Source organism: Stegodyphus dumicola, chromosome 1, assembly GCF_044657685.1.
Source record: "Stegodyphus dumicola isolate Sdum_Otavi_A_Nest chromosome 1, ASM4465768v1".
Classification (NCBI taxonomy): Eukaryota; Metazoa; Arthropoda; class Arachnida; order Araneae; family Eresidae; genus Stegodyphus; species Stegodyphus dumicola.
This window is the reverse complement of record NC_140768.1, coordinates 253323962-253341520: the sequence shown is the minus strand read 5'-3', so window position 1 is coordinate 253341520 and position 17559 is coordinate 253323962. Positions and strand designations below refer to the sequence as shown.

At 33.5% G+C, this 17559-nt stretch overlaps 1 protein-coding gene across 1 annotated transcript in view; it reads right to left on the bottom strand.

The window, feature by feature from the left end:
- Positions 1–1349: 1349 nt before the first annotated feature.
- The window catches only part of LOC118196120 (cytochrome P450 4V2-like), a 59571-nt gene continuing 43361 nt past the window's right edge, over positions 1350–17559 (bottom strand). The window contains exons 5-6 of the mRNA XM_085810242.1: positions 6196–6354; positions 1350–1989 (exon numbers count right to left, since the gene is read on the bottom strand). Coding sequence (XP_085666368.1) covers positions 1939–1989; positions 6196–6354 — 210 coding nt within the window. The 3' untranslated portion in view covers positions 1350–1938. The remainder of the gene's footprint in view (positions 1990–6195; positions 6355–17559) is intronic.

The window sequence follows — 17559 nt, the reverse complement described above, 5'->3', positions numbered from 1 at the left end:
AATACCTACAAAAGATAAGCATCCCAATAGATTTCTAAAAGGTAAACTACGCATTTTATCAATTCTGGTAACTCTCTCGCTAAGACCAAAGAACTTCGCGGTTAAATACTGCTCTTCCTCATTATGTATTCATACATGATTCTAAAATTACATTCTGGCCGGAAGTAGTAAGCTGAAGTTAAGAATCTGACAGGAAAGAAGTTTAACTCAAAATTTAACTGTTAATAAAATTAACATAATCCTTACAACCCATTTAATGAGGAATAACCACTTCTAAATACAAAATTACACCCACATACTTGTTCCATTTTCTTATATTTGTACGTATAATTTTGCATTATAAGAACTTTCTACGCATTTTCGAGAATTGTAATTTAATTAATGTTGCTAAATATTTATTACTTTTTTCCCAGGCAAAGACTCCAAAGACTATCGGAATCATTCAAATGTTCCTGCAATTTTTGCTTCAGTACAAAATACCTAACTTAAAACTATTTTCTAAACATAATACTACTAAGAACTAAATGCGAAATAAGCCACTATAGAAAATGTACCGTTTTACACAAACGAGGATAGAACCTTTACCGAATTTAAGTTATTTACCCAGAATTCCCAACAATTTAAAATATGTGCTTATTTACCTAAAAATGAGTTTTAAGATATTTTTATTGGCTGCAGATTTACTACCAGTGGGAAAAATCAGTTCACTTTATCTAGCCTTAACAGTACACACATAAAAGTCATGAATCATTTTGTAGTACAATCAGTAATCAGCACTTTAGATACATTTAATACTGATTCAACTAATTCTAATTAACTTTCAGTTAGGAATTTTAAAAGGCAAGCAAATTTATGCTGCATGTTGTTAGATTAGTCACAAACATTATTGGATGAAAATACAATTAAATATCCAAGACTCGCATGCATACTAAGAAAATCCCACTCATTAGAAAAAACAAAACTTTAAATATATATCAATGAAATGTAAAATATTGTAATACATTATTATGAAACCTGAGACAGATATCATTCTCTGCAAACATTATACGGTAAAAAAGAATATTCTTATGATAACTTATCAATATTTAAGAAGAGTAAGGTAATGAGTGTTTATAGAAATTTTTCTTCATTTTCTAAATCTATCCTTTCATGTGCAAGAAAAAAAGTTCAGTGAAACTTTCATTTTATTCAACACATTCCTAAAAATATATTTCCATTTAGTTCAAGACAGTTCTAAGGAAAAATACTATTAATATGAAATTTGAAGGAAAATTTCAGAAAATATATAGTTGAGTATTGATTTATATTTATTAGAAAGCTAAAATTTATTCTATATATGTCAAGAAATATTAATTACTTTGACTATGTATATTGAAAAGAATATATATATGAAATTATAAGATAATTACACTATGTACATATCACAGTTTTTTAAAAGTTTTTTACAATTAACTTTCAAACTTGATATGACTTTATGAAACTTAACTGATACATAAAATAAAATACACAAAATAAAATAAGATACATAAAATAAAATTTTACAATTGTAAGCGTTCATTTCTAAAACCTTTTCAGTTTTTTTTTTTACACTACATCCGAATTAGAAGAAATATTTCAGATGCGTCTGAATAGAAATAAATATAAATTTCAAGTACAGTTCAAAATTCTCTATAAATTTTATGTAATTTTTAAATAGAAGTTCTCTTTTTTAGGACAAATTTTCTTGCTATTTTAATCAATTGAACTGTGTTAATGCACAATAGCTTGTTTGATTCTTAAGTTGTTGCCAGTACCATATTTTTCTGACTTCTTTACTTCAAATTTCTTTTGGATATCTGGAACTAAATTTTATTCTAATTGGTTTTGATGACCGCAAAATAAGCTCTGGTGCTGGTGGAATGGCATCCCTTGGATCCAATGACTCCAGTGTGTAATTTCTTAAAATATGACAGACCACGGTCTTCTCTTCCATAACAGCGAATCTCTGACCTGAAAGTAATGCATGTAAAATGTAACTAATATTACACAAATAATTATTAGTTTCAAATATTCTTATTTCATTAGTATGGAAATGTATTATTATATGTAATTAGCAGCTGTTCTCATACTTCCGAATGATAAATTAACTAGGGCTTTTGTTCTGGAGCCTGGTCCTGGTTCTTTGCAGTTTTAACAAGAAATCGTAATTTCAGCTGCAGCAACAATGCAGCCCAAATGAGAAAGATTTTGATCACATTTTCCTAAACTGTTTGAAATAAAAAGTGTAGTTTTTAATGAAATGCTGTTCAAATTATATACTCTTCCTTTATCCTTCATATAAACATATTTTATTTCCTAAAATTTCATTAAATTTTTATACCATATTGCATTTATTAATCGACTAATTATTATTATTTTATATTTGTGTCTTATTAAATTTTAAATATTCATGATTTATTTTTAGTTATTTTATTTGCTGTACCTGATAGTTCTCTGTTAACGCTGTAGCACTTTTAATTTCAGAAATTAAGCCCTTAATTTTATAATGTTATTTAATTCTTTTAACTAGATAACCGACCATCCATCATCAGATCTGCTACAAATAAACGCTTGTTTTTGCACTTTCGAAAAATTACGACTTTCATGCATTTTCATATTTTTCTTTCCAAGCATTCAATACTAGCTATGAAATTTACCCTATTCTGTTAATTATGAGGATTTGATTTAGCAAATGACGTGCTGAACAGTTTTACTATTAAAATATTTTACGGAACATAATATGCAATTAACATATCGTTAAATATGGCGTAAGCATTCATAAATTTAACATTATTCTTATATATCTGTGCATCTGCCCTCCTTGATATTCTGGAACATTTAATTTAATCTTTTACACAGACTGTATTTGAACCCATATTTTACCAATGATTGAAGAAATTGAAATTTTTGTTTGAAATTTCTAATTTTGTCTTATAAATAGGTAAGAAAAGATAATAAATTGAAAAACTTACGAGACTTTTATTTTCTTTATGGTTACAGGTTGTCCTATTTATAGGACGATGGTCAAAACCAGTTTCTTTCACGCACTTTCTTTTGAATAGAATGGTAAAAAACAACTTGAACATAAGCCAATATTGCATTTTTTACAAATAGTTGTCAGTTTCCTAGCACAATTTTTCAATTGACAACAACGCTGACGTCCATCAAGGTTTTTGACAATCACGTGATCAGTTTGCATTTGCAAGAAGTCCGGATTTCTCTGCTGCGCACCTAATTTTCTGCCTTGAATGTTCCTCGGTATTGATAATCCCAGATAACTGACTGTTATAGCCCGTCGATATTCTAGAAGATCAACAGCTTCGGTTGTATTGAATGTGCTGAAAATATCCTGGAATGGAGCATAGTGCCTTCGGCCAGATGTTCTACGGAAGTCTTGGAAATTCTCGAAGGAGAAAGAATACCTTTAATCAACAATCGTTGCAAATGTATTCTGAGTGTGATGACATTCTTTTGAATTTTAATGAAAAAGTTCATCTTTGAATTTCAGGAAGAAGTTTTCCTGCATTACGCAGCATCCATCATTAGATATTTCAGATTACTAACATCTTTTAAGTTCTGTTTGTTGGAATTCTCTTGCCTGCATCTGACAATTTTGCCGTGTTTTGATGAATAATCTCTATATTTTCCTTTTTCTTCCTGTAAAAGGCGTTCGAACAATAAAGCAATGTCTTGAGAAAATGGAAGTTGTGGTATGATTTTTCCTCACAATCCTGACAGTTTTTAGCATATTATAAATGTATGCTTTTCCACTATCATGTACCGTATAATAACATATAATTGTATTCTAGCAGCTTTAAATAATTATGAGTACTGCACCACAAATAAGGCATATGCATGCAACCAGGGTTTTGACATAGGATGGCAACTAGTTCTCTTCACTTTCATGTCTCGAGAGATTAATAGATGGAGATCCTCGGATTCTATCTCCCAGTGGTTTCTCAGTCCAAATTGGTATACCTAGTCAGATAGACTTCGTATGCTTGACCTAAATTAAAATAAATAATCCAATCTAATCGTAACTTGCAACTTATATTTTGGCATTTCGCATTATTCTGTGCTACCTGCTATCTAACTGCTGTGTAAAGATTTTGGAACGTTTTGGTTAGTGACAGATACAGAGGTGCACATTTTGCTTTCTCAGTAACATCAATTTGTGATATAATAAAGTTCTGTTTCCGCGATTCCTCTTTGCGCGTTTTTCCAAATTCTTCCTGTTCCCGCGAAATCGGAGAGTACAGTTTCTCTCCCATAGCTCCTCGGGGGATGTGATGATAAGTCATTAAGAAGAGCTGGACAGTTTCTTTGTGAATAAGTTAGTCTTCATCTTGACGTCGTGTTTTAGTTTAGGCTTCTCTCGAAATCTTTAGTTTCATTCTATTTGTAATTCTGTTACAATATTAGCTGTTATTTTTACATCTTACCTTAATCTTTTAAAATATCCACCATCACAATAAACCAGTCACTTGATAGTTGCCTTAAAGAAGTTGACTCTAATTGAATTCCGTTGCAATTGTTGAACCAGTGTTTTTATATTGCGACCATAGGAAGAAATTTAATTTAATTGCGAACCGCGTTTAGAGTTGGAATTGCTAGTGACTCACAAAGTACAGTTTTCTCTTAAAAAAGAAGCTAGATGAGTACGAGACTTAGAAAAAGAGCATTTTAAAACGAAATAATATTAAATAAGTTGATACTAATTAGCAATTTCATTATATACATAAAACTGAATTATTTAAAATATAATCTATAACTGCTTATATTTACTGTCAATAATTAGTTATTTCAAATTATTAGTTATTTCAAATTATTATGACAAATATATACAATCACTGCTGAACTGTGCGTCATACTTCTGGAACTTTTGAATTAAATCTTTGAAACTAACAAATTTATCTTTGACGGTTGATAACTTTATGAATGATTTCTATTTATGTATTTGGATATTCCGATGAATACAAGTAAAGCGAGTTCATTCAGTCGTGGTTCAGATGTTGTCAAGATTTATCAGAAACTGGGATGATATTCGAGGTGCAGTTTCTTTTAATGCACTTTTCTTTTCGTAACGAATATTTATTCTGAATGATTTTATTAAAATTCGCCTTTATGCAGAATTTCGGAAGAATATTATTTTTATTTTAGGAAATTTAATCTTTTAGTTCATTGACAAAATCCTCGCAGAGCTTGAATATCTCTCTCTCCCTTTTAAATACAGTACTAACTGCATCCATGCAAACGTCTGAGATCGTAAATATTTTTCGATTATTTCTTTTAAAAATTCTTTTTTTAAATCTAAAATTTTTTGCTTTCCTATATTCGGGAGAGGGCAACGCCCAGTCGGCCTCCTACTATGTAACCCTTTTGCGAAAGGGGGTAATAAAGATTGATGATTTCTGGAAACAGGAACGTTTTTGACAACCGCGGGAACAGAAAGACACCCGCGGTAGCACGATTTTGCGTATACTTGTTATTTTAATTGTCCCCGTTTAATTTTCCAACTCGAGAATTTCAGTTATACACGGCACGCAGTAAAGCGTCGACCGTGTTGCGATAGTCCTCTTTAAAGACTGGTTTGTAAATTTATTCATTAAATAAGTCAAACATTCTTAGAACAGCAAAACCTGCGCTTTAAAATTCTCCTAATTTTTAATAATGCTTCAGGACATGGTGTTGAAGCCCTCACAACAATGCACCCAGACGTAGAGGTTTCTATTCCTTCTACCGAACACCACATCTTTAATCCAATCAATGGATCAAGGAATCATAAAAAGATTCAAAGTCTATTGTATAAGGCATTTTTATGTCTCTGCAGCGAAAGCACAAGATAAGGGAAAACACGACACACTAACGGCATTTTGGAATTAATTCAACATAAGGCATTGCATATAAATAAACTCGCATGGGAACAACTGAATTCGTCAGATAAATGCTTGCTGGCAACAGTTCTTTGGCCAGAAGTTGTCAACAGTTTTAAAGTATCATCGACTGAAAATGAAGCCAAGGAAATCGCACAGACTGCAAAAGCAATAGGCGACGAGTAGAAAAAGTAGTGAGTGATGAAGCTTGGATGTCCATTGGATACCTCACCCTTATCAGTTCTTTTATGAGGATACGGAGTAGTTTAGACTGCCGTTTTAACTACTTATAATATCATTTTACCTCAAAAGCAAATGTGTCGACCTCTTCTCTGATATCTTCTTCACTGAGATCCTTTGTTTCCAAGTGATGTTCTAGTAATAAATCCATTAATGCTTTTCGTTTTCGTTTCTCAGTGTCAACGCCTCCACACAAAAGCTTCTTTTTCTTTTCTTGAATAACCTTGACAAACAGAGGGTTTAAAAAGAAATGAATACGAATAATCATCAGAATCGCTCAAGGATAAAAATTACAAATATGATGTTGATTTATTTGTCGCAATAAGCAAAATCATACTTACGTAATTATTTTAAAAAGGATTGAGCAGCTAAATATTTCTTGAACATCAGTTTAGTTACGCTTTTAGATTGTGAGAGTTCTGGTTACATGATATTTTTTATTAAAAATACATGAAACTCAAATTTGAGTTAAAATAACACACCGAGTAACGATTATTGGAGAGTTAAAGCAACAAGAATCAGCATAATATTCAGAAATTTGAGGGGCTAGTTTCGAAGGTTTGAATGTAAAACCTTCTTCAGCAGCAGAAGTGGGAAGGAACATCTTGCAATTCTGCTGCTGAAGAAAACGTTTCGATATTTAAATCTTCGAAACTAGTTCTGTAAGTTTATGAAAATTATGCTGATTTTTGTAGCTTTAATTCTCGTGGTGTAAACGGATATAACGTCCAGCAACTAACAATTGGAAGGTCCAAGAGACTCTTAAGTTTCCTTTAGTTCTTTGCATAATATTCATCGTTGAACTGATTGTTGATTTATCACATAACATCTTGTCTAACTGATCACACGCTGACACATATTTGAAGCTATGATTAGAGCATTTTTAAATGCATTTCAGAAAAAGTTTTGATGTGGGAAGATGAAAAGAGGAGCAGAGGACTTAAGCATGCTTTGAAAAAGAAGCAATCGGAGTTTTCTTAATTCAGATTGCAAACGATAAGTTTTGAAACCAATGAGCTTATTACAGCAGCATTAAATCCGCCATATTACGTTCGTTACGGTATATCTATTTATTAAATGCTTGTGTTCCTGTATTTTTACTACCTTGTACGAAGTAAAAAGGAAGCATTGTAATTACGAAAATCTTCGAGTCTCGTATTTCGAAAAAAATATCCATTTTGACCAATATCGAATGCAATTTAACAATGGTTTTGCGTGACACCTGCACATAAGGAAAGTATAAAGGACACTTTCCCTCCCCAAAATTATAAAACTGATTTAAAATGAATTCTGAAGAGATTTTTTCGCGGCGTCTGTACGTACGTACCTCGCCTAACTCAAAAACGAGTAGCCTCAGTATGTTAAAATTTTGCATATAGGACTGCTATAACATGTAAATATGCACCTCCCATTTTGGTTGCAACCGGCGCACCAAAAGTATATAAGTATATATACATATACATCCACTCTGTTACTCGCTCAGTGAGCTCAGTTTCTTTATTCTTATATGTTTGTAAATTGTGCATCTATAATGAACATAACTTCTTGCATTGTAAATAATCTGTAATAGTATGATAATGCTATCAGGTTCGGTGTTCCTCCTTACTTGCTTCGGGAACATTACATGACCTGACTCGGAACAGGGAGCTTACTAAAGCTATGTTCAATAAATGTGGGAAGTAGACAAAACACACAGGAAGGGTATACGAAACCGTTTATTTTTCTCTCTTTACAATGATTTCCGGACTTCGGAATACAGAGACCAACCACTTGTGGTCTGAACGTAAGAATATAAAAATATTAACTAAACTCTAACTAGACTTAACTTTGGATTAATAAACAAGTGGCTACTTGAAGATTGGCCGTATATTAACAGAAAGGCCGTATGTAGTACAGAGAACTGTTAACACTACGATACGTTTAAAATTATCAAGAGGATTAAAACTCTGGCCTTGAGGGCAACCAGCAACCGAGTAAAACTGCTAAGGCAAGCGGCCTGCTTCTACTAACTCCTTCCTCTCTCTCTTGCTTGGCAAAAAGCCACAACTTAAGTACTTGGCGTTCGCAAGACAAATTTGCATAAATAAGTTAAAGCTTTTAATTCTGGCCGGAAGTAGAAAATAAGAAGTGATAGTAAAGATTTAAAATAAAATAAACGTTAAAACTTAAGATCCTTACAATGCTATGTCCTATGTATTGAAGTATGTTGTAACAGTATGTTGCGCTATGTCCTATACGCTGTTAGTGCTGTTGCCTTCTACGCGGCAATATAAGTTATGTACAGCGCATTGTTTCTGCGCAATTTTTAGTGAGTTAAGATTCGAACTCCTAGCGTAGCATACATGTTTCGATCCCCTATGGTCGGGAATTTATCATTTTCGATTTAGATTTTTAGTTATGATACAGTCCACGAAATAAAATTGTTGTTGTTGTTGTAAAGTTGTCTGTAGTATACAGTCTAACCAGCGACCTCAAAACATTGGTCAACGTCGAGCCCGAGCTAATTAGAATAAAAAATGGCTAATGAAGACATAACTACGTTGAACAGAAAACGTGGTGGAATTAAATCACAAATAACGAAATTAAAGTCGTCTGTCAGTGGAAAAAGTGATGATTTTGGTTTTGAACAAATAGAAGTATTGCAAGAAAAAGTGCACAAGTTAAATAAACAAATTGATGAACTTCGCTTGGATTATTACAAAGTGTGCAAAGATGAAGAAATATCAGACATCGAAGCTACTTTTGAAGAAATCGAGATGGATATTACCAATGTTCAGGTAAGCCTGAAATGTCTTTATACTTCATTATGTAGTAAGAATGCAAATAATGAGTATGCAAATAATAGTATCCTAGAAACAAGAAGTAATTCATTGAATTATAAATTGCCTGAAATAACATTACCTAAATTTTCTGGCAATTTCGAAGACTGGAATTTATTTAAAAACCAATTTGTAGCTTTAATTTCATCTAATAGACAATTAACAGATTCTCAGAAATTGTTTTATCTACAATCTTGTTTAATTGGTGATGCAAAGCAGATACAAACAATAGATGATACATTTTCTTCCTTATTTAAGGCACTTGAAGAAAGATATGATAATAAGAGACTGGTTGTAAATTCTCATATCAATGAATTACTTCTTATTGAAAAAATAGTTCATGAAAATCCTAAAGATTTACGCTCATTAATTGATAAAGTTCAGAAACATTTAAGAGCATTAAAAGTTATGGAATTAAATATGGATAAATTAAGCGAAGCTTTGCTGATTAATATTATTCTCAATAAAATAGATAAAGAATCGCGTAAGCAATTTGGAATGTCATTAAATAGTAATGATTTATGTGAATGGGATTCTTTCATGACATCTCTTCAAAAGCGATGCCAGATGTTACAAAATATGCAAAACAAAACTGTATTTGCAAAAACAAAACAAAACATTCTTCCAAATAAGGTTCGATCGTTAGTGACAAAAACGAATAATAATAATAAATTTATGTGTCCCCGGTTTGCAAAGATAATCACGCAATTTTTAAATGTGAAACATTTCTAGCATTAAATCCAATGGAACGATACGAAATGATTGAAAAGCTTTCTTTGTGTATTAATTGTTTACAATCGAATCATAAAGTAGCTTCCTGTCAGTCTAGACACTTTTGCTCGGTTTGCAAATTAAAACATAATTCACTTCTTCATCGGAATGACGGATCCATGTCGTCTGCAACAAGTGGGTGAAATCAAAGTGAAACTACGCCCTCCCCGGAGAACTGCAAAAATGAGGCTGTTTTGAATAGCAATAAATCAACAGAAAAAGCCTTATCGGCGTGTCTTTTTTCGAAAAATAAAACTGTTCTCCTTTCAACTGCGATTGTTTGGGTTAGAAATATTTATTGCCAATTCGTTAGAGCAAGTGCAATTCTTGACTCAGGCTCGATGTCAAATTTTGTTACAGATGAATTCTGTGAGCGTGCAAATTTAAAAAAGGAAAGAATAAATATTCCCGTTTCTAGTTTAAATGGGCAAATTTCAAACATTAAATCTCGTACTTTTGCTTCTATTTTTAACGGAAATAATTCGTTCTCTGCTTCATTAAATTTTTTAGTTGTAAATAAAATCACAGGTTTAGTACCTTCTACAAAATTAAATATTGAAAATATAGATATTCCTGATACATCAAGTTTGGCTGATACAGAATTTGCAACTCCATCTAGTATAGATCTGCTTTTAGGAGCAGAAATATTTTATGACATTTTTATTAATGGCCAATTTAAATCTTCGACAAAATCACTCGTTTTCAGAAATTCTGTGTTTGGTTATATAGCTACTGGTTCTTTGAAAACATCCTTTGAAAATAGTCAGAATTATTGTGGACTTATGATATTGATATGTTGATAATATATGTTGATAATATTGATAGATGTTGAAATTATGTTGATAATATTGATAGATTAGAATAAAAATTTTGGTTAGTGGAGAATATTGGTGAAGAAAAGCCAATTCTTAGCCAAGAAGAATAATTCTGTGAACAACATTTCAAAGACACTTACAGACGAAATGAAGATGGCAGATTTATCGTAAAAATGCCTGTGAAAGACGACCAATTAGGAGATTCAAAGCACTTACCCAACATTAGACTCAATCAATTAGTTAAACGTCTTAGCAAAAATGCTACATTGCAACATTTATATCAAGATTTCATGACAGAATATGAAAATTTGGACCATATGGAAAGGGTTGATGATAATTCAAAACCGGAACTTGAATATTACCTCCTCCATCATGGAGTATATAGACCAGAGAAGTCAAGTACAAAATTAAGAGTTGTGTTTAATGCTAGTGTCCCAAGCTCAAATGGATTAAGTTTGAATGATTTACTTTTAGCAGGAGCAGTCCAAGAAGATACTTTTGATATTCTTGTGAGATTTAGAAAACATCAAGTTGCAGTTATTGCGGACATACAAAAAATGTACCGGCAAATTTTAGTTGATGAATCCCAAAGAGACTTACTTCGAATCTTATGGAAGAGAAACCTTAGCGACTCACCTGTGACATATAGACTCAAAACGGTGACTTATGGTACTAAAAGTGCTCCATTTTTAGCCATTAGATGCATAAAGCAAGTTGCATATGACAAAATGCATAAATATCCTGAAGCTGGCAAAGCTGTCTTGTCAGACTGTTATGTTGATGATGTCATCTCTGGTTCATCAAACTTAGACTCAGCAAGGGAATTGAAAAATCAGCTTATACAGCTTTTTCATAGTTGTGGAATGACTTTGCACAAATGAACTCTAATTCTCCTGAACTGTTGGATAGCCCTTCTATAAGCTCTGAGCTTTCATTCTCCTTCAAAAGTGATAATGTGGTTAAAGCTTTAGGTATTACATGGAATTCTCAGAAAGATGAATTCAGCTTTAAAGTCTCAATCGAGGAGAAATCATCATATACTAAAAGAGACATTTTATCGACAATTGCCAGACTTTATGGTCGTTTAGGACTGATTGGTCCGGTAATCATCAAAGCCAAGATATTTTTACAGAAATTATGGGTTCAAAAACTGAGTTGGGATGAACCACTTATCGCAACTATTGCTCACGAATGGCAACAGATAGTTTCAAATTTAAAGACTGTGGAAAACATAAAAATTAATCGTTGCATCCTCTCCAATCATTCAAGCAAGATTTCACTCATTGGATATGCAGATGCTTCGGAAGCCGCTTATGGTGCAGTTGTCTACTTAATTTGTGTCGATGAAGATCACGGCTCGTCATCTCATCTACTAGCCAGCAAATCTCGTGTGGCTCCATTGAAAACTTTATATATTCCAAGATTGGAACTTTGTGCATGTTTGTTATTGGCTCATCTGATTTCGAAAGTTAGCAACTCATTGAAGATGCATTTAGATGAAATCATTCTGTGCACTGATTCAACGATAGCACTGTCATGGTTGAAGACTTCTCCTCATCTTTTGAAGACCTTTGTTGCAAATAGAGTCTCCAAGATCTAAAGACTAGTAGAACCGCGACACTGGAAGCACGTATCATCAGCAAATAATCCGGCAGATCTGATTTCTCGTGGTGCTTATCCTCATGAACTTGTGACATCTTCCTTGTAGTGGAATGGTCCTGAACGGAACGAACTTAGTGATGTTTCTTTATTTGAACTTGACAAGACTCTCATAGATTCTCCTGCTTATCAGGATGAACTTAAAAAACCTTTAGACGTTAATTTGAACTGCAATTTAAACTTGTTTTGGAATACCTTTTTTGAATTAACAAATAATTATGTTAAACTAATTAGAATTTTAAGTCTTATTTTCAGGTTTCTGTCCAATCTGAAAGGTCCAGTGAAGAAAACAGGCCCCATTAGTAGCACGGAATATCAAGATGCGGAAATGCACTTGATAAAAATGGTTCAGGTAATAGAATTTGCAGAGGAGATTAAATCACTTCAAGATCAGAGAGTAATCAAAAGTCAGGTAAAAACTTTAAATCCATTTTTAGATGGAAAAGATATATTACGTGTGGGCGGTCACTTTAACTCATGCCACAATTAATTATGATTCTAAACATCAAATTTTATTGCCAAAAAATCATAAGCTTACCAAGCTAATATTTATTCGTTATCATTTGAAAAATTTTCATGCTGGTCCTCAAGCATTATTACATTTTGTTAGGGAAAGGTTTTGGCCCATTGGTGGAAAGGACTTAGCTAGAAAAACAGTTTATGAATGTGTAATTTGTTTTCGTCATAAACCTATCATTTCAGATCAATTAATGGCCGATTTACTTCTTGAACGTGTAAATCCAAATCTAACCTTTCATAACACAAGGATAGATTTTGCAGGCCCTTTTCTAATCAAATATAGAAATCAAAGGAAAGGTAGTTTACATAAAGTTTATATAGCAATCTTTGTTTGCTTAGTTACAAAAGCGATTCATTTAGAAATAGTATTTGACTTAACATCAGAAGCCTTTATTGCATGTTTAAAACGATTTTTTTTTTCGCGTAGAGGTAAAAGCTCATATCTGTTTAGTGACAATACAACTTATTTTGTAGGAGCTCACAAAGAGTTAAAGAAACTTGCTTCTTTAGTTACTGTCCCTGATGAAGTTTTGGGTAAGTATTTGGCATCTGAAAATATCTCTTGGAAATTTATTCCTCCTCGTGCCCCCAATTTTGGTGGAATTTGGGAGGCCGGAATCAAATCTTTCAAATTTCATCTTTAAAGAACTATTTCCGATGCTAAATTAACCTATGAAGAGTTTTTAACCGTAATTGATCAAATTAAAGGAATACTAAATTCGAGACCTCCTTCTCCTTTATCGTCTGAACCTTCAGATTACGAACTCTTGACGCCAGGTCACTTTTTAATAGGCAGACCCATAAACTCAATTGTAGAACCTCAAATTTTAGACTTGTCAGAAAGCAGATTGTCAAGATGGCCAAAATTAACTAAAATGATACAGATTATATGGAAACAATGGATAACTGACTATCTTAATCACTTGCAACAACGAAAGAAATGGTATTTTTCAAAGGACAATATAAAGAAAAATACAATGGTTATTATTAAAGATGATCAGTTACCTCCATTTAAATGGTTACTAGGAAGAATTGATCAGACAATTCCTGGTAAAGATGGTAAGATACGAGTAGCAGTCATTAACACAAAGTTTGGTCCAATTAAAAGGCCAATATCAAAAATTTTTTATTGCCTATTGAGGATAACTTCAAGGATTAAGTTTCATTGTTAATAAAATATACATTGTTCTTTATTATACTTATATTTTGGTAATTTTGATGAAAAATGTGAATTTTTTTTACTGTTTGAAATGTTGATATACTTACCATAATTATTGAAAAAATTTGAAAATATTCAAACTTTATGGAATTTTCTGAATTGTTTATTTCATTCTGTAAATGATCTATTAACTTTAAGTCTTTTGTTAATGCTTAAAAAAAACTGAATAGCTGAATTGTTAGCATTTGATATTGAATTGTATGCTTAGATTTAGTTTGCATATCATAGATATTGCAACGTGGGGCGGTATGTTGCCTCCTACGCGGCAATATAAGTTATGTACAGCGTATTGTTTCTGCGCAACTTCAAAGTTATGTACAGCGCATTGTTTCTGCGCAATTTTTAGTTAGTTAAGATTCAAACTCCTAGCGTAGCATACATGTTTCGATCCCGTATGGTCGGGAATTTATCATTTTCGATTTAGATTTTTAGTTATGATACAGTCCACGAAATAAAATTGTTGTTGTTGTAAAGTTGTCTGTAGTATACAGTCTAACCAGCGACCTCAAAACAAGTGTTATGTCCTACGTTTACTGTAATCAGGTCCCTTGTGGAAGGGGCGGTGCCAAACCCAACAAGCTCTATAATGAATATAACTTCTTGCATTGTAAATAATCTGTAACAATATGTTAATGCTATGTCCTATGTGGCGAAGTATGTTGTAACAGTATGATGTGCTATGTCTTATTTGTTGTTAGTACTATGTCCTATGTATATCGTAATCAGGTCCCCTGTCGAAGGAGCGGTACGCTAGAGAGGTAGTGCATGGGGGCTACACCATTTTTGTCAATGGCGATGGCGTGGTGCCCCCTGTACTTGTTCCTGTCCTGTCCTGTAAATTGTGCAGCTTTTGCTTTAAAAATGATAGAATTATGTTGTTCTTATCTTCCAGTTAAGGTTTTTGTTCTTTAGTTAACTTGAATGTTATATTTGCACAATTATCACCAATTTAAAAGTTGTTTAAATGCGGCTAAGCCTAATTTTTTTACCATGCAGCCATATGGTTTACATTTGAAACTCAGAAGAATAGTGGATTTGTTGCCAATCTAGAGAAACTAAGCTTCACAACAACAAAGTAACGTCTTCTTTTATTATTACGAATTAAATTATGTTTAATCATTCTGGAATTATCACTTAAGTTATTAAATTATCTTATATATTGACTCAGCATAGCGTCCAAAACAAATTAAATCAGTTTCTACGCCTTCAGTGTCTTTTTGTCGAGTGAGACCAAAAGTTAACTTTTACTTTTGTTCGAAAAATCTGTCTTCTTCAACGCTGGCCGAATTGCTTGTTTTTGCGTAGAAACTCTCATTTTAATTGTAAAAATTGTCTTTTTTTTTAATTTTTTAAACTGTATTTGGTGTTTTATGTTTTTCTATCTCTTTCAATTTTTAATGAAGATATTTTGTGTTTTTATTATTTTTGCCTTCTCGCGAAATGACATACATCTCTAATGGAATTCGAGAAAAAAGTGTTTCATATTAGCAGAAAATACTGTCGCCAGTCTGTTTCGGACAGAGCAGAATGTTTACGAGTAGCGCATGCGCATTAGGTTGTAAGGATCTTAAGTTTTACTAACGTTTATTTTATTTTAAATCTTTACTATCACTTCTTATTTTCTACTTCCGGCCAGAATTAAAAGCGTTAACTTATTTATGCAAAATTTGTCTGGCGAACGCCAAGTACTTAAGTTGTGGCTTTTTGCCAAGCGAGAGAGAGGAAGGAGTTAGTCGAAGCAGGCCGCTTACCTTAGAAGTTTTACTCAGTTGCTAGTTGCCTTCCAGGCCAGAGGTTTAATCATCGTGATAATTTTAAACGTATTGTAGTGTTAACAGTTCTCTGTACTACATACGGCTTCCTGTTAATATCCGGCCAATCTTACACGTAGGCCCTTGTTGATTATTCCAAATTTAAGTTAGAGTTTAGTTAAATTTTTATATTCTTACGTTCAGACCACAAGTAGTTGGTCTCTGTATTCCGAAGTACGGAAATTATTGTAAAGAGTGAAAAATAAAGGGTTTTGCATACCCTTCCTGTGTATCTTGTCTACTTCCCACAGTTATTGAACATAGCTTTAGTAAGCTCCCTGTTCCGAGTCAGGTCTGTGCATGTTCCCAAAGAAAGTAAGACGGAACATTGAACCTGATAGTGGCACCCAACGAAGAAGAATAACCATGGCCGAGTTTCAAGAAGAACCTGTGCTGCCTGCAGAAGCGGCTCAGAATCCAGAAATGCCAGCTGCCGCCCTGGAAGGATTTGGTTACATCGTCCAGACCATGCGCGCTTCGATGAAACCAGAAGCAACATTTAATGGAAACTCACCGGTAACCAGTTTTTTGGAAAATTTGGATGACCACTTCATGCTCTACCCCGTGCACGAGTTTCAAAAAGTTACCTTAGCTACCAGCGCTTTGAGGGGCCAAGCGCTTAACTGGTTCAAATGTATAGGCAGAAGTCTCTTGGGTCAAGCAGGAAGTCCCAACTATACTTACGAGAATTTCAAGACTGCCCTAGTAAAAGCCTTCCCTGTCGTAAGGGATCGTGCGAAATTAGAAACGGAACTTTTCAGCATATATCAGCAAAGAATCGAAAATTTCTCAAGCTTTATTTTAAGAAAAATTCACGTCTTCAAACTTTTGTATGGAAACCGTCCGGATCCTGAGATAATTCAAGTGATTTTGGCGAGGTTACTTCCCCAAGTGCAAGACTTTACTGAATTAAGGAATCCGACTACACTGGAAAAATTATTTGAGCTAGCAATCCAGTTTGAAAGTAGAAGAACGGCGGATATTGAAAGAAGACGCCAATATCAACAACGAAACCAATTTGGCGCGCCGAGACCACAGCAAGGTCAAGCACACGGCTACGGAAGCAAAGCGAATCAGTGAGCAAGGAAACCCGAGCATTCAAAAACAGCCGGCGAACGTCGACAGTTCAATAGCAATCCAGGAAAAAAGTCTCAAGGCCAGTGGAAAAAGAAGGAAAGCATGGAAATGAAAAATGATTTAAACTAAAACGGATTTCTGCTGACGGGAGGGTGCAGAAATCCGAAGGCCAAGAAAACCCCTCTTCCTTCAAGTTAAATACAGTAATGGTGAAAAATTTGACTCTTCCGAAGATTGACGTGTTGGTGAATAATATCCCAGCCACCGTACTCCTGGATACAGGCGCGCAGTGTTCCTGTGTGGCAGAAGATTTTTTAGGAAGTATTTTCGGAAATACCGCATATATAATTCGGATAATACGACAGTGTTAGCGGCGCAAGGAGAAAGATGTAAGTGCATAGGTAAATTACCACTATACATCCGTATCAAGGACGAACAAGTAAAGGTTATGTTTTTTATAGTAAAGAATCTGCAAGCACATATTATCTTAGGAATAGATTTTCTTTCAGAGGCACAAGCAACGCTGGATTTTAATGAAGCGTCCCTTAAGCTGACGATGAAACCAGTTCAAGAAGAAAAGGCCGAACCGCCGATGTTAAACCTTAACCACCTGCCTAATGAAGAGCAACGAAGAATCCGACAAGTGGTAAGTGAATTTGCTTCGTTATTTAGTGATATTCCAGGATTTACTCAGGTTACTAACCATAGTATTGACACCGGAGATTCAATGCCAGTTCG